This window comes from Melozone crissalis, unplaced genomic scaffold, assembly GCF_028551555.1.
Source record: "Melozone crissalis strain CALT ecotype California unplaced genomic scaffold, PUWL_Pcris_2 ptg000753l_1, whole genome shotgun sequence".
NCBI classification, from domain to species: domain Eukaryota; kingdom Metazoa; phylum Chordata; class Aves; order Passeriformes; family Passerellidae; genus Melozone; species Melozone crissalis.
This window is the reverse complement of record NW_026536400.1, coordinates 6,429-30,670: the sequence shown is the minus strand read 5'-3', so window position 1 is coordinate 30,670 and position 24,242 is coordinate 6,429. Positions and strand designations below refer to the sequence as shown.

Sequence of the window (24,242 nt, the reverse complement as noted above, 5' to 3'; positions counted from 1 at the left end):
TTGAAATTGCGCTTCTCACCGCGGCATTACGGTAAAGCCGCCATCGCTCTCGCGATATTACGGTAACCCCGTTAGTAGGCGCGGCCCTCGCTCTGATTGGCCGAGCCCTCCCGCCGCGCGCTCCCGGTGCGCTGATTGGCCGAGTCTTTCCCCGCGCTGTGCGCTGATTGGACGGCTCCGTGAGGGGGAGGAGAAGGAGGAGGAAGGAAAGCCGCAGCGGCCATGGCGGCCACGGCGGCCCTGGAGCGCTGGGTGTCCGGGCAGCTGCAGGAGCTGCTGGGCCTCAGCGCCCGCCATGTCCCCCGCCTTCCTGGTGGCGCTGGCGCGGCGCAGCCGGAGCCTGGAGGAGCTGCTGGAGCGGCTGCGCGAGACCGAGGGCCCTGCGCGTGGAGGAGCCGCGCGTGCGCGAGTTCGCGAGCCAGCTGTGGGACAAGGTGGGCGGGAAAACCGTGAGGGGAGAGGGGGAAGGGGGCGGGGCTTGTCCGTCAGGGGCGAAAGTGGGAGGGGGCGGGACTTGTGTGTGAGGGGAGAGTGGGCGGGGCTTTCGCTCATGGGGGAGAGTGGGCGGGACTTGTTTGTGAGGGTGAGTGGGCGGGGCTTGTGTGAGGGGAAGTCGCTTTGTATGGAAATGGAGGCGTGGCCTGAGGGTGTGGGCGCGGTTTAAATGCACCATGTTTTGGTGCTGAGGGCGTGGCCAATGTGGAAAGGGTGGGGCTTGGCAAGGTGTGGTCAGGAGGGGGCGTGGTTTAACAGAACTTTTAAGATTCTATCACCACAAGTGGGTGTGGCTTCTACACAGAGCAGCCAATCATGCTGAGCTCTGGCTCGCAGTGGGCGTGGACATTTAAAGGTGTGGTCAAGTGGGTGTGGCCATATTAGGTGTGGCCAAGTGGGTGTGTCCAAGTGGGTGGTGGCCGTTTTTGGTGTAAGCCAATTTGGGTGTGGTTTAATGGGTTTGTCCATTTGGGGGTGTGGTTAAGTGGGTGTGGCCATTTTGGGGTGTGGTTAAATGGGCGCGTCCTGACCCCGCCCACCCCCCAGGTGCCCCGAGAAGCCCCCCGGGAGCCCCCGGGCGCGCGGCCGAGCGGGCGGCGCTGGAGCTGCAGCGCCAGAAACCGCGGCTACCGATTGGTGGAGGAGCGACGAGGAGGAGGGGCCAGGCCCCGCCCACAGCGACCGCGCCCAGGACCGAGCCACGCCCCCGACGGCGACACCTGAGGCGACGTCACCGCTCCGAGTCCCCCCCCGAGACCCCCGCGGCAGAGCCCTCGCCCCCACCGTGAGTTCAGAGGGGTATTTTGGGGTGAAATCACCAATTTTGGCGTCCCCCAACCCATTTTCCCCCTCCCCCAAGGCCCCCCAAGCCCCCCGAGGAGCCGGAGGAGGAGTGGGAGGCGTCGGAGCGGGAGCGGCTGCGGGACCTGCGCGAGCGCGACGCCTTCGCCGAGCGCCTGCGGCGCCGGGACCGGGACCGGGGGGCCAAGGGCAGCTCCAAGGTGGGCTTTGGGGGGGGGTTTGTGGGGGTCTGAGGGGGGTTTGAGGGGGATTTGGGGGGTCCTTGAGGGGTTTGAGGGGGGTTTGGGGGGGATCCTGGGAGGGTTTGGGGGGTCCTTGAGGGGTTCTGGGGGAGTTTAGGGGGACTCGGGGAGGGTCTCAGGGGGGGTTTGAGGGGTCTTTGGGGCTGGGGAGACCCGAGAGGACAGCAAGGGTGGGGTTTGGGGGAATTCTTGAGGGCTTTTAGGGGGGTTTGAGGGGTTCTGGGGGTGATTTGAGGGGTCTGAGGAGGATTTGGGAGGTCCCAGGGCGGATTTGGGGGGTTTGAGGGGTCCGTGGGAGGGTTTGAGGAATCCTTGGGGGGATTTGATGGGTTCTTAGGGGGGGTTTGAGGGGTTCTTGGGGGGTGTCTGGGGGGATTTGAGGGGTCTTAGGGTTTTTTGAGGGGTTCCTGGGGAGATTTTGGGGGATTTGGGGGGGTTTGATGGCTTCTGGGGGCATTTGGGTGATCCTGAGGGGACTCCAAGGTGGGTTTGGAGGGGTTTGGGGGGCTCCTGCCTGGGTTTGGGTGGGATTTGAGGGGTTCTGAGGGGGATTGGAGGTGCCCCCCATTTCCTCACCCCGTTTTCTCTCTCCAGGCCTACGAAGAAGCCCAAAAACGCCTCAAAAATGGCCGAGGAGGAGCAGAAAGCCATGGTGAGAGCGCGGCCAGAACCCCAAAATCCTCGTTTCCGCTTTTTTTCCCCATTTCTCCCCAATTTCCCCAAATCCTGGAGCTGTGGAAGTGTTTCCAGTACGTGTACCTGCCCATTTCACCCCATTTTAAAGCCATTTTAATGCCATTTTTTTCTCATTTTAATGCGTTTTTTTCCCATTTCAATGCCATTTTTCCCCCGTTTTCTCCCCGGATCCCAGAGCTGCGCAAAGCGCTCCCACCGCGAGCACCTGCCCATTTCACCCCATTGTACTCCATTTTAATGCCCTTTTTTTTCCCATTTTAATGCCATTTTTCCCCATTTTTTCACCATTTTACCCCATTTCCCCGGATCCCCGAGCAGCGCAAGCACTCCCGCCGCGAGCACCTGCCCATTTCATCCCATTTTACCCCATTTTAATGCCATTTTTTCTCATTTTAACATATTTCTTTCCCATTTTAACGTCATTTTTTCACCATTTTCCCCCGTTTTCTCCCCAGATCCCGGAGCTGCGCAAGCGCTCCCACCGCGAGCACCTGCCCATTTCACCCCATTGTACTCCATTTTAATGCCGTTTTTTTTCCCATTTTAATGCCATTTTTCCCCCATTTTTTCACCATTTTCCCCCATTTCCCCGGATCCCCGAGCAGCGCAAGCGCTCCCACCGCAAAGCACCTGCCCATTTCACCCCATTTTACCCCATTTTAATGCCATTTTTTCTCATTTTAACATATTTTTTTTCCCATTTAACGTCATTTTTTCACCATTTTACCCCGTTTTCTCCCCAGATCCCGGAGCTGCGCAAGCGCTCCCGCCGCGAGTACCTGGCCATTTCATCCCATTTTACCCCATTTTAATGCCGTTTTTTCCCATTTTAATGCCATTTTTCCCCATTTTTTCCCCATTTTCCCCCATTTCCCCAGTCCCCCGAGCAGCGCAAGCGCTCCCACCGCGAGCACCTGCCCATTTCATCCCATTTTACCCCATTTTAATGCCATTTTTTCTCATTTTAACATATTTTTTTCCCATTTTAACGTCATTTTTTCACCATTTTACCCCGTTTTCTCCCAGATCCCGGAGCTGCGCAAGCGCTCCCGCCGCGAGTACCTGCCCATTTCACCCCATTGTACTCCATTTTAATGCCGTTTTTTTCCCATTTTAATGCCATTTTTCCCCATTTTTTCACCATTTTCCCCCGTTTTCTCCCCAGATCCCGGAGCTGCGGAAGCGCTCCCGCCGCGAGTACCTGGCCAAGCGCGAGCGGAGAAGCTGGAGGAGCTGGAGCAGGAGATCCAGGACGAGGAGCTGCTCTTCGGGGAGGAGGCGCTGACGGCGCCCGAGCGGCGCGAGCTGCGCTACAAGCGGCGCCTGCGCGACCTGGCCCGCGACTACAAACGGGCCGGGGCCCGCGAGGAGATGGAGAGGAGCGGCCGCTACCACATCCCCGAGGAGACGCGCGACAAGGTGAGGGAACAGCTGGGAAAACCCAAAACTCACACCTGAAAAAATCCCGAAATTGGTACCTGAAAAATCCCGAAATTGGTAACCTGAAAAATCCCGAAATTGGCACTTGAAAAACTCTGGAATTGGTACTTGAAAAATCCCGAAATTGGTACCTGAAAAACACTTGAAATCTGTACTTGAAAAATCCCGAAAATTGGTACCTGAAAAACACTTGAAATCTGTACTTGAGAAATCCCGAAATTGGTACCTGAAAAACACTTGAAATCTGTACTTGAAAAATCCCGAAATTGGTACCTGGGGAGGAGCGGCCGCTACCACATCCCCGAGGAGACATGGGACAAGGTGAGAGAAATGTGAAAAAACCCAAAATTCACAACCTGAAAAATCCTGAAATTGGTACCTGAAAAATCCCGAAATTGGCACTTGAAAAACTCTGGAATTGGTACTTGAAAAATCCCGAAATTGGTACCTGAAAAACACTTGAAATCTGTACTTGAGAAATCCCGAAATTGGTACCTGGGGAGGAGCAGCCGCTACCACATCCCCGAGGAGACGCGCGACAAGGTGAGGAAACAGCTGGGAAAACCCAAAGTTCACACCTGAAAAAATCCTGAAATTGGTACTTGAAAAATCCCGAAATTGGTACCTGAAAAACTCTGGAATTGGTACTTGAAAAACTCTGGAATTGGTACTTGAAAAATCCCGAAATTGGTACCTGGGGAGGAGCAGCCGCTACCACATCCCCGAGGAGACGCGTGACAAGGTGAGAGAAATGTGAAAAAACCCAAAATTCACACCTGAAAAATCCTGAAATTGGTACCTGAAAAATCCCGAAATTGGCACTTGAAAAACTCTGGAATTGGTACTTGAAAAATCCCGAAATTGGTACCTGAAAAACACTTGAAATCTGTACTTGAAAAATCCCGAAATTGGTACCTGGGGAGGAGCAGCCGCTACCACATCCCGAGGAGACGCGCGACAAGGTGAGGAAAACAGCTGGGAAAACCCAAAGTTCACACCTGAAAAATCCTGAAATTGGTACTTGAAAAATCCCGAAATTGGTACCTGAAAAACTCTGGAATTGGTACTTGAAAAAACTCTGGAATTGGTACTTGAAAAAATCCCGAAATTGGTACCTGGGGAGGAGCGGCCGCTACCATGTCCCCGAGGAGACACGGGACAAGGTGAGGGAGCACCTGGGAAAACCCAAAACTCACACCTGAAAAATCCCGAAATTGGTACTTGAAAAACTCTGGAATTGGTACTTGAAAAATCCCGAAATTGGTACCTGAAAAACACTTGAAATCTGTACTTGAGAAATCCCGAAATTGGTACCTGGGGAGGAGCGGCCGCTACCACATCCCCGAGGAGACGCGCGACAAGGTGAGGGGAGAAGGGAAAAAATCAAAATTTACACGTGAAAAGTCCTGAAATTATCACCTGAAGAATCCTGAAATTCATGCCTGAAAAATCCCGAAATTCACGCCTGAAAAATCCCTGAATTGGAGCCTGAAAAATCCCAAAATCGGTACATGAAAAGCTCTGAAATTGGAACATGAGAAATCCCAAACACCCCAAACTCCCTCCCTGACCCCCCAAATGCCCCCAAACTCCCTCCCTGACCCCCCAAACCCCATCCCAAACACCCCAAACCCCCTTCCTGACCCCCCCAAATCCCACCCTAAACCCTGTTCCATTCTCCCCAAACCCCTCCCCGTTATCCCAAATCCCCCCAATCCCCCCCAAAAACCTCTCCCTATTATCCCAAACCCCCTCCCCACGACCCCAAATCCCCCCCAATTCCCCCCAAACCCCCTCCCCATGATCCCAAACCCCTCCCAAACCTCCTCCCCACGACCCCAAACACCCCAAACCCCCTGGCTGACCCCCCAAACCCCCTCCCCATGATCCCAAACCCCTCCCAAACCTCCTCCCCACGACCCCAAACCCCCTCCCTGACCCCCCAAACCCCCTCCCCATGATCCCAAACCCCCTCCCCACGACCCCAAACACCCCAAACCCCCTCCCTGACCCCCCAAACCCCCTCCCCATGATCCCAAACCCCCTCCCCACGACCCCAAACACCCCAAACCCCCTCCCTGACCCCCCAAACCCCCTCCCCATGATCCCAAACCCCCTCCCCACGACCCCAAACCCCCCAAACCCCCTGGCTGACCCCCCAGTTTCCCCCACAGAAGATCCCGGAGCGCGAGGAGGCGCAGGAGGAGGCGCTGGCGCCGCGGGACGAGCAGCGGCGCTGGGAGGAGCAGCTGCTGGGGGCGGCCGCGCTGCGCTTCGGGGCCAGGGACGCGCGGCAGCGGCGCGGGAGGGACTACGAGCTGCTGCTGGAGGAGGAGGAGATGGTGCAGTTCGTCAGTGCTGCGCAGCTCGAGGGGACCGACCCCCAAAAGGTGGGGATTGGGGGGTCCTGAGGGGGTTTGGGGTGAATTTGGGGTGATTTGGGGGGGATTTGGGGTGATTTATGAGGGTTTAGGGGGGATTTTGGGGGGATTTGGGGTGATATAGGGGGGTTTGTATGGACTACGAGCTGCTGCTGGAGGAGGAGGAGATGGTGCAGTTCGTCAGTGCTGCGCAGCTCAAGGGGACCGACCCCCAAAAGGTGGGGATTGGGGGGTCCTGAGGGGATCTAGGGGGGATTTGGGGTGATTCATGGGGGTTTAGGAGCGATTTGGGGTCATAGGAAAGGGTTTGGGATGGTTTGGGAGGGACTAGGAGCTGCTGCTGGAGGAGGAGGAGATGGTGCAGTTCGTCAGTGCTGCGCAGCTCGAGGGGACCGACCCCCAAAAGGTGGGGATTGGGGTCACCCAGGGGGTCCTGAGGGGGTTTGGGGTGAATTTGGGGTGATTTGGGGGGGATTTGGGGTCATGGGAGGGGATTTGGGGTCACAGGAGGGACTAGGAGCTGCTGCTGGAGGAGGAGGAGATGGTGCAGTTCGTCAGTGCTGCGCAGCTCGAGGGGACCGACCCCCAAAAGGTGGGGATTGGGGGGTCCTGAGGGGGTTTGGGGTGATTTATGGGGGTTTAGGAGGGATTTGGGGTGATTTATGGGGGTTTAGGGGGGATTTTGGGGGGATTTGGGGTGATATAGGGGGGTTTGTATGGACTACGAGCTGCTGCTGAGGAGGAGGAGATGGTGCAGTTCGTCAGTGCTGCGCAACTGGAGGGGACCGACCCCCAAAAGGTGGGGATTGGGGGGTTTGGGATGGTTTGGGGGGCATTTGGTTGAATTTGGTGACACTGAGGGTGACCCCAATGACAGTAACGTGTCCCCGGTGTCCCCAGGATGTCCCCGAGGCCGTGCCCGAGGCCGAGCGCTGCTGGCAGTGGGTGGTTACTGGTGATTTTGGGGTGAATTTGGGGTGAATTTGGTGACACTGAGGGTGACCCCGATGGCACTCACATGTCCCCGGTGTCCCCAGGATGTCCCCGAGGCCGTCCCCGAGGCCGAGCGCCGCCGGCAGTGCGGACAGTGGGTGGTTACTGGTGTAACCGGGGTGGATTTGGGGTGACTTTGGTGACACTGAGGTGACACTGAGGTGTCCCCGGATGTCCCCGAGGCCGTCCCCGAGGCCGAGCGCCGCCGGCAGGGGATGGTTACTGTAGAACTGGGGTGGCACTGGGATGAATTTGGTGTGAGTTACGTGACACTAATGACACTGAAGGTGATCCCAATGACACTGAGGTGACCATGGGGTGTCCCCGGTGTCCCCCAGGATGTCCCCGAGGCCGTGCCCGAGGCCGAGCGCCGCCGGCAGTGCGGACAGTGGGTGGTTACTGGTGTAACCGGGGTGGATTTGGGGTGACTTTGGTGACACTGAGGTGACACTGAGGTGTCCCCGGTGTCCCCAGGATGTCCCCGAGGCCGTCCCCGAGGCCGAGCGCCGCCGGCAGTGCGGACAGTGGGTGGTTACTGGTGTAACCGGGGTGGATTTGGGGTGACTTTGGTGACACTGAGGTGACACTGAGGTGTCCCCGGTGTCCCCAGGATGTCCCCGAGGCCGTCCCCGAGGCCGAGCGCCGCCGGCAGTCTCTGCAGGACGCGCGCCGGGCGCTGCCCATCTTCCCCTTCCGGGACGAGCTGGTGGCGGCCGTGGCGCAGCACCAGGTGCTGGTGATCGAGGGAGAGACGGGCTCGGGGAAAACCACCCAGATCCCCCAGTACCTGCACGAGGAGGTGAACTGGGAGCACTGGGAGGGAATTGGGGGGGACTGGGAGAGGATTTGGGGACACTGGGAGGGAATGGGAGGGGACTGGGAGGGATTGGGAGGAGACTGGAAGGAACTGGGAAGGATTGGGAAGGGATTTGGGGACACTGAGAGGGGACTGGGATGGGATTGGGGGGCACTGGGAGGAACTGGGAGGGACTGGGGGGGATTGGGGGAGAAATTGGGGGGATTGGGGGGACTGGGAGGGGACTGGGGGACACTGGGAGGGGACTGGGAAGGAATTGGGAGGGACTGGGAGGGGGTTGGAGGGGAATGGGGGGACTGGGAGGGGATTGGGAGGGGGTTGTGGGGCACTGGAATGAACTGGGATTGAACTGGGAGGGAGTGGAAGGGACTGGGAGGGGGTTGGGGACACTGGGAGGGGACTGGGAGCAGGGTTGGGAGAGGATTGGTATGAACTGGGAGGGACTGGGATTGAACTGGGAGGGACTGGGATTGAACTGGGAGGGGGCTGGGGACACTGGGATTGAACTGGGATTGAACTGGGAGGGACCGGGGGTGATTGGAGCTGTTTGGGGTCCTGGTTGGATTTGTCCCCTCTCAGGTCCCGTTTTTAGGATCAGTTCATTTCCAGGGGGGTCACTCGGGGTCGGGGGTCTCTGTCACCCCCCCGTGACCCCCCCTGACCCCCCCAATGTCCCCAATGTCCCCAGGGCTACACGCGGGGGGGGCTGAAGATCGGGGTGACGCAGCCGCGACGCGTGGCAGCCATGAGCGTGGCAGCGAGGGTGGCCGTGGAGATGGGGACAAAGCTGGGCAACGAGGTGACAGCGGGGACACTGGGGACACTGGGGGGATTGGGGACACTGGGGACATTGGGGGGGATTGGGGACATTGGGGACATTGGGGACAATGGGGACAATGGGGACACTGGGGGGGATTGGAGACATTGGGGACATTGGGGACGTTGGGGACACTGGGGACACATTGGGCACAGTGGAGGGGACACTGGGGACACACTGGGGACATTGGGGACACTGGGGACACACTGGGGACATTGAGGACACATCTCCACCTCCAACCACATTGTCCCCAACTCGGGGACACATCCTGGGCACTTTGGGGACACTCTGGTGGCACAGCTGGGGGGGTGTGAGTGACCACAGGGGTGGCCTGAGTGACCCTGAGGGGACAGCAGCCATGGGGAGGGGACAGCAGCACCATGGGGAGGGGACAGCGGCCCTGGGGAGGTGACAGCACCATAGGGAGGTGCCATCAGCCCCGGGGAGGTGACAGGGCCGTGTCCCTTGTCCCCAAGGTCGGGTACAGCATCCGCTTCGAGGACTGCACGTCGGAGCGCACGGTGCTCAAGTACATGACGGACGGGATGCTGCTGAGGGAGTTCCTGACAGAGCCCGACCTGGCATCGTACAGGTGACACTGGGGACACTGGGGACACCTGGGGATGTTGGGGACACTGGGGGGATTGGGGACATTGGGGACACTGGGGACAGTGGGGACACTGGGGGGATTGGGGACGGGATGCTGCTGAGGGAGTTCCTGACAGAGCCCGACCTGGCATCGTACAGGTGACACGGGGACATTGGGGACACCTGGGGACATTGGGGACACTGGGGGGATTGGGGACACTGGGGACAGTGGGGACACTGGGGATGTGTCCTTGTTTGTGTCCCTGTCCCTGTGTCCATGTCCCCATGTCCATCCCGGTGTCCGTGTGTCCATCCTGGTGTCCATCCTGGTGTCCATGTGTCCATCCACATGTTCCCGTGTCCATCCCGGTGTCCATGTGTCCATCCCGGTGTCCGTGTGTTCATCCACATGTTCCCGTGTCCATCCCGGTGTCCATGTGTCCATCCCGGTGTCCATGTGTTCATCCACATGTTCCCGTGTCCATCCCGGTGTCCGTGTGTCCATCTCGGTGTCCGTGTGTCCATCCCCATGTCCCCGTGTCCGTGTGTCCATCCCCATGTCCCTGCCCCTGTGTCCATCCCCATGTCCGTGTGTCCATCCCGGTGTCCCCGTGTCCATCCCCGTGTCCATCCCGCTGTCCCCGTGTCCATCCCCGTGTCCGTGTGTCCATCCCAGTGTCCGTGTGTCCATCCCGGTGTCCGTGTGTCCATCCCCGTGTCCATCCCGGTGTCCCCGTGTCCATCCCCGTGTCCGTGTGTCCATCCCGGTGTCCGTGTGTCCATCCCCGTGTCCATCCCGGTGTCCATGTGTCCATCCCCGTGTCCCCGTGTCCATCCCGGTGTCCGTGTCTCCGCAGCGTGATCATGGTGGACGAGGCCCACGAGCGCACCCTGCACACGGGCGTGCTCCCCGTGTCCCTGTCCCCATGTCCCTGTCCCTGTATCCATCCCCGTGTCCATCCCGGTGTTCCCATGTCCATCCCGGTGTCCGTGTGTCCGTGTGTCCATCCCGGTGTCCGTGTGTCCATCCTGGTGTCCGTGTGTCCATCCCGGTGTCCGTGTGTCCATCCCGGTGTCCGTGTGTCCGTGTGTCCATCCCGGTGTCCGTGTGCCCGCAGCATGATCATGGTGGACGAGGCCCACGAGCGCACCCTGCACACGGACGTGCTCCCCGTGTCCCTGTCCCTGTGTCCATCCCCGTGTCCATCCCGGTGTCCCCGTGTCCATCCCGGTGTCCCCGTGTCCATCCCGGTGTCCGTGTGTCCATCCCGGTGTCCGTGTGCCCGCAGCGTGATCATGGTGGACGAGGCCCACGAGCGCACCCTGCACACGGACGTGCCCCCTGTGTCCCTGTCCCTGTGTCCATCCCCGTGTCCCCGTGTCCATCCTGGTGTCCGTGTGTCCATCCCGGTGTCCGTGTGTCCGTGTGTCCATCCCGGTGTCCGTGTGCCCGCAGCGTGATCATGGTGGACGAGGCCCACGAGCGCACCCTGCACACGGACGTGCTCCCCGTGTCCCTGTCCCCGTGTCCCTGTCCCTGTGTCCATCCCCGTGTCCATCCCGGTGTCCCCATGTCCATCCCCATGTCCCCGTGTCCATCCCGGTGTCCGTGTGTCCATCCCGGTGTCCGTGTCTCCGCAGCGTGATCATGGTGGACGAGGCCCACGAGCGCACCCTGCACACGGACGTGCTCTTCGGCCTCATCAAGGACATCGCTCGCTTCCGGCCGCAGCTCAAGGTCCTGGTGGCCTCGGCCACGCTGGACACCGAGCGCTTCTCGGCCTTCTTCGACCACGCGCCCGTCTTCCGCATCCCGGGGCGGCGCTTCCCCGTCGACATCTACTACACCAAGGTGACACTGGGGACACTGGGGACACTGGGGACACTGGGGGCGTTGGGGGTGTTCAGGGCATTGGGGACATTGAGAGCATGGGGGGCACTGGGGACATGGGGACACCCGGTCATCCCGGGGCGGCGCTTCCCCGTGGACATCTACTGCACCAAGGTGACACTGGGGACATTGGGGACACTGGAGATGTTCAGGACATTGGGACTTGGGGACATTAATGGGGACATTAATGGGGACATTGGGGACACTGGGGGTGTTCAGAGCATTGAGGACATTGGGGACATTCAGGGTATTGGGGACATTGGGGGCGTTTAGGGCATTGAGGACTTGGGGACATTAATGGGGACATTGGGGGCATTTAGGGCATTGAGGACTTGGGGACATTATTGGGGACATTGGGGACATTAATGGGGACACTGGGCGTGTTCAGGGGTACCTGGGGCTGTTGGGAGCATTTGGGGACACGAGGGGACACAGGAGAAGGGGGGGAATGGCTGGCTGGGGACCTTTGGGGACAGCTGGTGCTGATGTCCCCCTGATTGTCCCCTGATGTCCCCTGCTGTCCCCAATGTCCCCTCTGTCCCCGCAGGCCCCCGAGGCCGATTACCTGGAGGCGTGCGTGGTGTCGGTGCTGCAGATCCACGTCACCCAACCCCCCGGGGACATCCTGGTCTTCCTCACCGGGCAGGTCAGTGCCACCTCGGTGTCACCTCGGTGTCACCTGAGTGTCCCTGAGTGTCCCCTGGGTGTCACCATTCCCCTGAGAGTTTCCCTGTCCCCAACCCCAATTTCTTGCCGCCAGTCTTTGTCCCTCTGTGTGCCCTGATGTCCTCAGTGTCCCCGATGTCCCTGACATCCTTGATGTCCCCAGTGTCCCCAGCGCTGTCCCCAATGTCCCCTGGATGTGAGGAGGAGATCGAGGCCTGCGTGGAGCTGCTGCTGCTGCCCCTGTCCCCAGTGTCCCTGCTGTCCCCAATGTCCCCAGTGTCCCTGCTGTCCCTAATCTCTGAAATACCCCCAAAGTCCCAAATGTCCCCAGCGATATCCCCAATGTCCCTGATATCTCCAATGTCCCCAATCTCCCAAATGTCCCAAATGTCCCCAATCCCCTGGCTGTCCCCAATGTCCCCAATGTCCCTGACATCCCTGGGTGTCCCTGATGTCCCCAATGATGTCCCCAATGATGTCCCCCGGGTTCCAGGAGGAGATCGAGGCCTGCGTGGAGCTGCTGCTGCTGCCCCTGTCCCCAGTGTCCCCAATGTCCCCAATGTCCCCAGCGCTGTCCCCAATGTCCCCTGCGTTCCAGGAGGAGATCGAGGCCTGCGTGGAGCTGCTGCTGCTGCCCCTGTCCCCAGTGTCCCTGCTGTCCCCAATGTCCCCAACGATGTCCCCAATGTCCCCTGCGTTCCAGGAGGAGATCGAGGCCTGTGTGGAGCTGCTGCTGCTGCCCCTGTCCCCAGTGTCCCCAGTGTCCCCAATGTCCCCAATGTCCCCAGCGCTGTCCCCAATGTCCCCTGGGTTCCAGGAGGAGATCGAGGCCTGCGTGGAGCTGCTGCAGGAGCGCTGCTGCTGCTGCCCCTGTCCCCAGTGTCCCCAGTGTCCCCAGTGTCCCCAGTGTCCCCAATGTCCCCAGTGTCCCCAGCGCTGTCCCCAGTGTCCCCTGCGTTCCAGGAGGAGATCGAGGCCTGCGTGGAGCTGCTGCAGGAGCGCTGCCGCCGCCTGGGCTCGCGCCTGCCCGAGCTGCTGGTGCTGCCCATCTACGCCAACCTGCCCTCGGAGCTGCAGGCCCGCATCTTCCAGCCCACGCCCCCCGGCGCCAGGAAGGTGCGCTGGCCCTTTAAGAGAGGGGCGGGGCCTCGGCAGGGGGCGTGGCACAGCGGGAAAGGGGTGGGGTTTGAGAGAAATGGGGTGGAGTTTAAGAGGAAGTGGGTTGGACTTCATTGAGAGATCCAAGAAGGTGTGCTGGCCCTTTAAGAGGGGGGCGGGGCCTCGGCAGGGGGCGTGGTGCAGTGGGAAATGGGTGGGGTTTAAGGGAAATGGGGTGGGGTTTAAGAAAGATGGGGTGGGGTTTCATTTACAGAGCCAAGAAGGTGTGCTGGCCCTTTAAGAGAGGGGTGGGGCCTCAGCAGTGGGCGTGGTGTAATGGGAGGTGGGTGGGGTTTAAGGGAAATGGGTGGGGTTTCATTTAGGGGGCCAGGAAGGTGTGCTGGCGCTTTAAGAGGGGGTGGAGCCTCAGGGAGGGGGCGTGGTTTCATGGAAGTGGGTGGGGCGTAACTGGGTGTGGTCAAAATAGGCAGGGCCAAAAGGGGTGTGGTTTATTGGGTGTGGTCAGAGTGGGTGGGGCTTAATTTGGGTGTGGTTAGAATGAGTGTGGTCTAATTGGGGTGTGGTTTAATTGGGTGTGGTCCAAATGGGTGGGGCTTAATTGGGTGTGGTTTAATTGGGGTGGCGCTTAATTGAATGAGGTATAAAGGGGTGTGGTCTAAAGGGCGGGGCTTACTTGGGTGTGATCAGAGTAGGTGGGGCTCAAGTGGGTGTGGTCAGAGTGGGTGGGGCTTAATTTGAGTGTGGTCTAAATGGGGTGTGGTTTATTGGGTGTGGTCAGTGGGCGTGGCTCAATTGGGTGTGGTCAGAATGGGCGTGGCCTAAAGGGGTGTGGCTTCCTTGGGCGTGGCCCACAGTGCAGCCCATGATTGGTTGGAGCTCCAAGTGGGGCGGGGCTTAACACCACGTGCTTTAAATGGGGCGTGGCTTAGCCGGGTGTGCCCGGGAGGGGCGTGGCCGTCGAGGGCGTGTCCCAGCGCTGTCCCCGCACCTGCGGCAGGTGGTGGTGGCCACCAACATCGCCGAGACCTCGGTGACCATCGACGGCATCGTGTACGTGCTGGACCCCGGGTTCTGCAAGCAGAAAAGCTACAGCGCCCGCACGGGCATGGAGTCCCTGGTGGTGACACCGTGCTCCAAGGTGAGCTCACCTGTGTGACACCTGGGTCACCTGTGTGTCACCTGTGACACCTGTGTGACACCTGTGACACCTGTCAGCATGTTATTGCCATCTATTGTCACCTTACTGTCACCTACTGTGACCCAATGTGAGCCCCTGTGAGCGCCCGCACGGGCGTGGAGTCCCTGGTGGTGACACCGTGCTCCAAGGTTTGTCACCTGTGTGTCACCTGTGTGTCACCTGTGTGTCACCTGTGTCCCAGGTGTGTCCCAGACAGGTGACAATGTCCCTTTGGTGTCCCCGGGCCTCAGCCAATCAGCGCGCAGGCCGTGCTGGCCGCGTGTCACTGCTGTCCCAGTACAACCCAGTGGGTTATGGGTGTCACAGGTGTGTCCCAGGTGTGTCACAGGTGTGTCACAGGTGTGTCCCAGGTGTGTCCCAGGTGTGTCACAGGTGTGTCACAGGTGTGTCCCAGGTGTCACAGGTGTGTCACTCCCGTCCCCAGGCCTCAGCCAATCAGCACGCAGGCCGTGCTGGCCGCGTGTCAGTGGTGTCCCAGTCAGGTGCCATGCACACAGGTGTCCCAGGTGTGTCCCAGGTGTGACAAGTGCGTCACAGGTGTGTCACAGGTGTCCCAGGTGTGTCCCAGGTGTGACAAGTGTGTCACAGGTGTGTCCCAGGTGTCACAGGTGTGTCACAGGTGTGACAAGTGTGTCACAGGTGTGTCACAGGTGTCCCAGGTGTGTCCCAGGTGTGACAAGTGTGTCACAGGTGTGTCCCAGGTGTCACAGGTGTGTCACAGGTGTGACAAGTGTGTCACAGGTGTGTCACAGGTGTCACAGGTGTGTCCCTCCCGTCCCCAGGCCTCAGCCAATCAGCACGCAGGCCGTGCTGGCCGCGTATCACTGCTGCCCCAGTGGGTTATAGGTGTCCCAGGTGTGTCCCAGGTGTGACAAGTGTGTCACAGGTGTGTCCCAGGTGTGACAGGTGTGTCCCAGGTGTCACAGGTGTGTCCCTCCTGTCCCCAGGCCTCAGCCAATCAGCACGCAGGCTGTGCCGGCCGCATGTCACTGCTGTCCCAGTGGGTTATAGGTGTCCCAGGTGTGTCCCAGGTGTCCCAGGTGTGTCCCAGGTGTGTCCCAGGTGTGTCCCAGGTGTCCCAGGTGTGTCCCGGGTGTGTCCCAGGTGTGTCACAGGTGTGTCCCTGCTGTCCCCAGGCCTCAGCCAATCAGCGCGCGGGCTGCTGTCACTGCTGTCCCAGTGTATCCCAGTGAGATACCATGCACACAGGTGTGTCCCAGGTGTCCCAGGTGTGTCCCTTTGGTGTCCCCAGGCCTCAGCCAATCAGCGCGCGGGCCGCGCGGGCCGCGTGGCGCCCGGGAAGTGTTTCCGGCTCTACACGGCCTGGGCGTTCCAGCACGAGCTGGAGGAGACGGCGGTGCCCGAGATCCAGAGAGCCGACCTGGGGGCGCTGGTGCTGCTGCTCAAGAGCCTGGGTGGGCACTGGGACAAACTGGGAGGGACTGGGAGGGACTGGGAATGGAGCTATGGACACTGGGAGGGACTGGGACAGACCTGGGAGGGACTGGGAGGGACTGGGAATGGAGCTATGGACACTGGGAGGGACTGGGACAGACCTGGGAGGGACTGGGACAGACTGGGAGGGACTGGGAATGGAGTTATGGACACTGGGAGGGACTGGGACAGACCTGGGAGGGACTGGGACAGACTGGGATGGGTTAAAGGGGGATCAGGACAGACCTGGGGGCGCTGGTGCTGCTGCTCAAGAGCCTGGGTGGGCACTGGGATGGACTGGGAGGGACTGGGATGGACTGGGAGGGACTGGGAGGGACTGGGAATGGAGTTATGGGCACTGGGACGGACTGGGAGCGCTGGTGCTGCTGCTCAAGAGCCTGGGTTTGTACTGGGATGGACTGGGAGGGACTGGGAATGGAGTTATGGGCACTGGGACGGACTGGGAGCGCTGGTGCTGCTGCTCAAGAGCCTGAGTTTGTACTGGGAGGGACTGGGAATGGAGTTACGGGCACTGGGAATGGAGTTACGGGCACTGGGACGGACTGGGAGGGACTGGGGACACCGAGGTGACCCGGAGGTGACCCCAAGGTGTCCCCAGGTATCAACGACCTGATCCACTTTGACTTCCTGGACCCTCCCCCCCACGAGACGCTGGTGCTGGCGCTGGAGCAGCTCTACGCGCTGGGGGCGCTGAACCACCTGGGCGAGCTCACCACGGTAACTGGGAGCACTGGGAATACTGGGATGGGAACTGGGAATGGGGAATGAACCACCTGAACCACCTGGGGGCGCTCACCACGGTAACTGGGAGCACTGGGAATACTGGGATGGGAACTGGGAATGGGGAATGAACCACCTGAACCACCTGGGGGCGCTCACCACGGTAACTGGGAGCACTGGGAATACTGGGATGGGAACTGGGAATGGGGAATGAACCACCTGAACCACCTGGGCGAGCTCACCACGGTAACTGGGAGCACTGGGAATACTGGGATGGACTGGGACAGGGGCTGGGAATGGGGAATGAACCACCTGAACCACCTGGGCGAGCTCACCACGGTAACTGGGAGCACTGGGAATACTGGGATGGACTGGGACAGGGGCTGGGAATGGGGAATGAACCACCTGAACCACCTGGGTGAGCTCACCACGGTAACTGGGAGCACTGGGAATACTGGGATGGGAACTGGGAATGGGGAATGAACCACCTGAACCACCTGGGGGCGCTCACCACGGTAACTGGGAGCACTGGGAATACTGGGATGGGAACTGGGAATGGGGAATGAACCACCTGAACCACCTGGGGGCGCTCACCACGGTAACTGGGAGCACTGGGAATACTGGGATGGGAACTGGGAATGGGGAATGAACCACCTGAACCACCTGGGGGCGCTCACCACGGTAACTGGGAGCACTGGGAATACTGGGATGGGAACTGGGAATGGGGAATGAACCACCTGAACCACCTGGGGGCGCTCACCACGGTAACTGGGAGCACTGGGAATACTGGGATGGGAACTGGGAATGGGGAATGAACCACCTGAACCACCTGGGGGCGCTCACCACGGTAACTGGGAGCACTGGGAATACTGGGATGGGAACTGGGAATGGGGAATGAACCACCTGAACCACCTGGGCGAGCTCACCACGGTAACTGGGAGCACTGGGAATACTGGGATGGACACTGGGAATGGGGAATGAACCACCTGAACCACCTGGGGGCGCTCACCACGGTAACTGGGATGGACTGGGAATACTGGGATGGGAACTGGGAATGGGGAATGAACCACCTGAACCACCTGGGGGCGCTCACCACGGTAACTGGGAGCACTGGGAATACTGGGATGGGAACTGGGAATGGGGAATGAACCACCTGAACCACCTGGGGGCGCTCACCACGGTAACTGGGAGCACTGGGAATACTGGGATGGGAACTGGGAATGGGGAATGAACCACCTGAACCACCTGGGGGCGCTCACCACGGTAACTGGGATGGACTGGGAATACTGGGAGGGACTGGGGGTGTCCCTGGGGGTGTCCCTGGTGGTCACTCTGTCCCTGTGTCCCTCTGTCCCTGTGTCCCTCTGTCCGTCCGTCCGTCCCAGCTGGGCCGGCGCATGGCGGAGCTGCCGGTGGAGCCGATGTTGGCCAAGATGATCCTGGCGAGCGAGCAGTGAGTGACAGACATGTCCCCAAATGTCCCCAAAGTGTCCCCAAAGTGTCCCAAAAGTGTCCCCAAATGTCCCCAAATGTCCCCAAAGTGTCCCAAAAGTGTCCCCAAGTGTCCCCAAAGTGTCCCCAGTGTCGCATCTCCCCTGAGTGTCCCCAATGTCCCCTGAGTGTCCCCAATGTCCCCTCAGTGTCCCCACTGTCCCCAATCAGGTACGGCTGCACCGAGGAGGTTCTGACGGTGGCGGCCATGCTGTTGGTGAACAATGTCCCCGGTGTCCCCAGTATCTCAGTTACAGCCGTACAGAGGGGGTGCTCACAGTGTCCCCAGTGTCCCCTCAGTGTCCCCAGTGTCCCCTCAGTGTCCCCAATGTCCCCAGTATCTCAGTTACAGCCGTACAGAGGGGGTGCTCACAGTGTCCCCGGTGTCCCCTCAGTGTCCCCACTGTCCCCAATCAGGTACGGCTGTACTGAGGAGGTTCTGACGGTGGCGGCCATGCTGTCGGTGAACAATGTCGTGTCCCCAATGTCCCCTCAGTGTCCCCAATGTCCCCAATATCTCAGTTATGGCTGTACAGAGGAGGTTCTGACAGTGTCCCCAGTGTCCCCTCAGTGTCCCCAATGTCCCCTCAGTGTCCCCAGTGTCCCCAGTATCTCAGTTACAGCCATACAGAGGAGGTGCTCACAGTGTCCCCGGTGTCCCCTCAGTGTCCCCAATGTCCCCTCAGTGTCCCCAATATCTCAGTTATGGCTGTACAGAGGAGGTTCTGACAGTGTCCCCAGTGTCCCCTCAGTGTCCCCAATGTCCCCAGTATCTCAGTTACAGCCATACAGAGGAGGTGCTCACAGTGTCCCCAATGTCCCCTCAGTGTCCCCAGTGTCCCCAATATCTCAGTTACAGCCGTACAGAGGGGGTGCTCACAGTGTCCCCGGTGTCCCCTCAGTGTCCCCAATGTCCCCTCAGTGTCCCCAATATCTCAGTTACAGCCGTACAGAGGGGGTGCTCACAGTGTCCCCGGTGTCCCCTCAGTGTCCCCAATGTCCCCAATGTCCCCTCAGTGTCCCCAATATCTCAGTAACAGCCATACAGCGGAGGTGCTCACAGTGTCCCCGGTGTCCCCTCAGTGTCCCCAATGTCCCCAATATCTCAGTTACAGCCGTACAGAGGGGGTGCTCACAGTGTCCCCAATGTCCCCTCAGTGTCCCCACTGTCCCCAATCAGGTACGGCTGCACCGAGGAGGTTCTCACGGTGGCCGCCATGCTGTTGGTGAACAATGTCGTGTCCCCAATGTCCCCTCAGTGTCCCCAATGTCCCCAATGTCCCCTCAGTGTCCCCAATATCTCAGTTACAGCCGTACAGAGGAGGTTCTGACAGTGTCCCCAGTGTCCCCTCAGTGTCCCCAATGTCCCCTCAGTGTCCCCACTGTCCCCAGTATCTCAGTTACAGCCATACAGAGGAGGTGCTCACAGTGTCCCCGGTGTCCCCTCAGTGTCCCCAATGTCCCCTCAGTGTCCCCAATATCTCAGTTACAGCCATACAGAGGAGGTGCTCACAGTGTCCCCGGTGTCCCCTCAGTGTCCCCACTGTCCCCAATCAGGTACGGCTGCACCGAGGAGGTTCTGACGGTGGCGGCCATGCTGTTGGTGAACAATGTCCCCGGTGTCCCCAGTATCTCAGTTACAGCCGTACAGAGGGGGTGCTCACAGTGTCCCTAGTGTCCCCTCAGTGTCCCCAGTGTCCCCTCAGTGTCCCCAATGTCCCCTCAGTGTCCCCAATATCTCAGTTACAGCCATACAGAGGAGGTGCTCACAGTGTCCCCGGTGTCCCCTCAGTGTCCCCACTGTCCCCAATCAGGTACGGCTGCACCGAGGAGGTTCTGACGGTGGCGGCCATGCTGTTGGTGAACAATGTCCCCGGTGTCCCCAGTATCTCAGTTACAGCCATACAGCGGAGGTGCTCACAGTGTCCCCGGTGTCCCCTCAGTGTCCCCAGTGTCCCCAATATCTCAGTTACAGCCGTACAGAGGGGGTGCTCACAGTGTCCCCGGTGTCCCCTCAGTGTCCCCACTGTCCCCAATCAGGTACGGCTGCACCGAGGAGGTTCTGACGGTGGCGGCCATGCTGTCGGTGAACAACGCCGTGTTCTACCGGCCCAAGGACAAGGTGCTCCACGCCGACAGCGCCCGCGTGGCCTTCACCGTGCCCGGGGGCGACCACCTGGTGCTGCTCAACGTCTACAACCAGGTGCCCTTGGGGACACTGGGGACACCTTGGGGACAATGGGGACATTGGGGACAGGGGGGACAATGGGGACATTGTGGACAATGGGGACAGCAGGGACATTGGGGACAGTGGGGACAATGGGGACATTGGGGACAATGGGGACAGCAGGGACATTGGGGACAATGGGGACAGGGGGGACAGCAGGGACATTGGGGACAATGGGGACAGGGGGGACAATGGGGGCTTGGGGGACAGCTGGAACAGTGGGGACATTGGGGACAGAGGAGAAATTGAGGGCATTGGGGACATTGGGGACATCGAGGACCTTGGGGATACTGGGGACATTGGGGGGTGTGGGAACCTTGGGGACACTGAGGGGACATCAGGGACATTGGGGACATGGGGAACATTGAGGACCCTGGGGACACTGGGGGGTTGAGGACATCAGGGACATGAGGAGGGACATGGGGGACATGAGTGATATGGGAGGGTTTGGGGACATTAAGGGGTCGGGGACCTTGGGGACATTATGGAGTTGAGGACACCAGGGACATCAGGGACATTGAGGACCTTGGGGACACTGGGGGTTGGTGACACTGGGGACATGAGTGATATGGGGAGATTTGGGGACATTGAGAGGTTGGGGACATTGGTGACACGACAGCATCCAGCAGCAGCACTGACCGTGTCCCTTCCTGTGTCCTTGTCCCCTCCGTGTGCCTCTGCCTGTGTGTCCCCAACGCTGTCCCCTCTTTGTCCCCAATGTCCCTGCTGTCCACAACGTCCCCCATCTCCCAATGTCCCCCGTGTCCCCAATGTCTCCTGTGTCCCCTGCTGTCCCTGTGTCCCCAATGTCCCTGCTGTCCCTAATGTCCCCAATGTCCCAATGTCCCCCCTTTGTCCCCTGCTGTCCCCCCTGTCCCCAATGTCCCCTGTGTCCCCAATGTCTCCTGTGTCCCCTGCTGTCCCCTGCTGTCCCTGTGTCCCCAATGTCCCCTGCTGTCCCCTGTGTCCCCAATGTCCCCCATGTCCCCCCTTTGTCCCCTGTGTCCCTGCTGTCCCCCATGTCCCCAATGTCCCCTACTGTCCCCAATGTCCCCGCTGTCCCTGTGTCCCCTGCTGTCCCCTGCTGTCCCTGCTGTCCCCAATGTCCCCCTGTGTCCCTGCTGTCCCCCATCTCCCAATGTCCCCCATGTCCCCAATGTCCCCAATGTCCCCCATGTCCCCCGTGTCCCCCAATGTCCCATGTGTCCCCAATGTCCCCCCGTGTCCCTGCTGTCCCCCATGTCCCCAATGTCCCCAATATCCCCCATGTCCCCCATGTCCCCCAATGTCCCATGTGTCCCCAATGTCCCCCATGTCCCCCATGTCCCCAATGTGCCCCGTGTCCCCAATGTCCCCCGTGTCCCCGCTGTCCCCGTGTCCCCAATGTCCCCCATGTCCCCAATGTCCCCCATGTCCCCCATGTCCCCCATGTCCCCCATGTCCCCCGTGTCCCCAATGTCCCCCATGTCCCCCGTGTCCCCCATGTCCCCCGTGTCCCCAATGTCCCCAATGTCCCCCGTGTCCCCAATGTCCCCCGTGTCCCCGCTGTCCCCGTGTCCCCGCTGTCCCCGGCAGTGGGTGGCCAGCGGTCACTCCCTGCAGTGGTGCTACGAGCACTTTGTGCAGGCGCGCTCCCTGCGCCGGGCCCGCGACGTGCGGGAGCAGCTGCAGGGGCTGATGGAGCGCGTGGAGATCGCGCCGTCCTCGTGCGGGGGCAACCTGGACCTGGTCCGCAAGGTAAACCCCGAAACGTCCCCAAAACCACCCCAAAATATCCACCAAAATATTCACAAAATATCCCTAAAATATCCCACAAATACCCCACAAATATCCCACAAATATCGCCCAAAATATCCCCCAAAATATTCACAAAATATCCCTAAAATATCCCACAAATACCCCACAAATATCCCACAAATATCGCCCAAAATATCCCCCAAAATATCACCCAAATCCACCTCAGCCCCGTCCTCGTGCGGGGGCAACCTGGACCTGGTCCGCAAGGTAAACCCCGAAATATCACCCAAAACCACCCCAAATACACCCCAAAATATCCCCCAAATACACCCTAAAATATCCCCCAAAATGTCCCCAAAACACCTCCCAAAATATCCCAAAATATCCCTAAAATATCCCCAAAACAGCCCCCAAATATCCCCCAAAATATCCCCAAAATATCCGCTGATCCCAGTGCATCCCAGTGCCCTCCCAGTATATCCCAGTCCCTCCCAGTCCCTCCCAGTCCATCCCAGTATATCCCAGTCCATCCCAGTGCCTCCCAGTATATCCCAGTGCCCTCCCAGTCCCTCCCAGTCCATCCCAGTGCCCTCCCAGTATATCCCAGTCCCTCCCAGTAACGCTGTCCCCTCTCCTGTCCCCCCAGGCCATCACAGCCGGGTTCTTTTACCACACGGCGCGCCTGGCGCGGGGCGGGTGCCGATCCCAGTGCATCCCAGTATATCCCAGTGATTCCCAGTATATCCCAGTGCATCCCAGTGCCCTCCCAGTGCCCTCCCAGTCCCTCCCAGTCCCTCCCAGTGACGCTGTCCCCCTCTCCTGTCCCCCCAGGCCATCACAGCCGGGTTCTTTTACCACACGGCGCGCCTGGCGCGGGGCGGGTACCGCACGGTGAAGCACCAGCAGCCCGTGTTCATCCACCCCAACAGCGCCCTGTTCTCGCTGCAGCCCCGCTGGGTGCTCTACCACGAGCTGGTGTGCACCTCCAAGGAGTTCATGAGACAGGTGGGGACACCTTGGGGACATGGGGACACCTTGGGGACACCCTGGGGACACCTTGGGGTCATGGGGACACAGGGCAGTGTGGGTACGGGGACACACTGTGGGTACGGGGACACGCTGGGTGCTCTACCACGAGCTGGTGTGCACCTCCAAGGAGTTCATGAGACAGGTGGGGACACCACGGGGACACCCTGGGGACACCTTGGGGACATGGGGACACCCTGGGGACACCCTGGGGACACCTTGGGGTCTTGGGGACACAGGGCAGTGTGGGTACAGGCACACGCTGGGTGCTCTACCATGAGCTGTGTGCACCTCCAAGGAGTTCATGAGACAGGTGGGGACACCCTGGGGACATGGGGACACCTTGGGGACACCCTGGGGACACCCTGGGGACATGGGGACACTGTGGGGACACCTTGGGGTTATGGCAGGGACACAGGGACACAGGGCAGGGGTCCAGGGTGGGTATGGGGACACAAGGGACGCACCCCCGAGGTGACAAAGCAGGGACCCCAAGCCACCGTGCCTATCCTCAGGTGTCCTTGGCTGTCCTTAGGGATGTCCCCAGGTGTGACACAGGTGTGTCCCCATGTGTGACACAGGTGTATCACAGGTGTGTCCCAGGTGTATCACAGGTGTGACAGGTGTGTCCGAGGTGTGACAGGTGTATCACAGGTGTGTCCCAGGTGTCCCCAGGTGTGACAGGTGTATCACAGGTGTGTCCCAGGTGTGTCACAGGTGTGTCACAGGTGTGTCCTTGTCCCCAGGTGATCAAGATCGACAGCTCCTGGCTGTCCCTAGGGGTGTGATAGGTGTCCCCAGGTGTGACACAGGTGTATCACAGGTGTGTCCCAGGTGTCACAGGTGTGTCCCAGGTGTGACAGGTGTATCACAGGTGTGTCCCAGGTGTCACAGGTGTGTCCCAGGTGTCACAGGTGTATCACAGGTGTGTCCCAGGTGTGTGACAGGTGTGATAGGTGTCCCCAGGTGTGACACAGGTGTATCACAGGTGTGTCCCAGGTGTCCCCAGGTGTGACAGGTGTATCACAGGTGTGTCCCAGGTGTGTCCCAGGTGTGTCACAGGTGTGTCCTTGTCCCCAGGTGATCGAGATCGACAGCTCCTGGCTGTCCCTAGGGGTGTGATAGGTGTCCCCAGGTGTGACAGGTGTATCACAGGTGTGTCCCAGGTGTGTCCCAGGTGTGTCACAGGTGTGTCCTTGTCCCCAGGTGATCGAGATCGACAGCTCCTGGCTGCTGGAGGTGGCCCCCCATTATTACCAGGCCAAGGAGCTCGAGGACGGCAGCGGCCGCAAAATGCCCAAGAAAGCCGGAAAATCGCGGGAGGAGCTGGGCTGACCCCCCTGGGGACATTTGGGGACATTTGGGGACATTTTGGGGACAGCCCAATACAGCCCCCCCACGCTGGGTGGCACCGCCGCTGTCCCCGTGTCACCGCTGCTCCT

General features: G+C 60.1%; 1 protein-coding gene across 1 annotated transcript; it reads left to right on the top strand.

Annotated features, from left to right (window-relative positions):
- Window positions 1-214: 214 nt before the first annotated feature.
- On the top strand, window positions 215-24,208 carry DHX16 (DEAH-box helicase 16). Its single transcript, XM_054295463.1, is given in 23 exon segments — window positions 215-306; window positions 308-434; window positions 1,042-1,279; window positions 1,355-1,496; window positions 2,133-2,159; window positions 2,161-2,190; window positions 3,400-3,448; window positions 3,451-3,653; window positions 5,849-6,064; window positions 7,659-7,847; window positions 8,554-8,664; window positions 9,159-9,274; window positions 10,912-11,122; window positions 11,709-11,807; window positions 12,791-12,943; window positions 13,944-14,084; window positions 15,397-15,559; window positions 16,198-16,316; window positions 17,705-17,772; window positions 19,851-20,013; window positions 21,613-21,774; window positions 22,606-22,779; window positions 24,007-24,208. Coding segments are annotated over 23 exon segments (3,114 nt in total). The 5' UTR covers window positions 215-222; the 3' UTR covers window positions 24,136-24,208.
- Window positions 24,209-24,242: the final 34 nt, after the last annotated feature.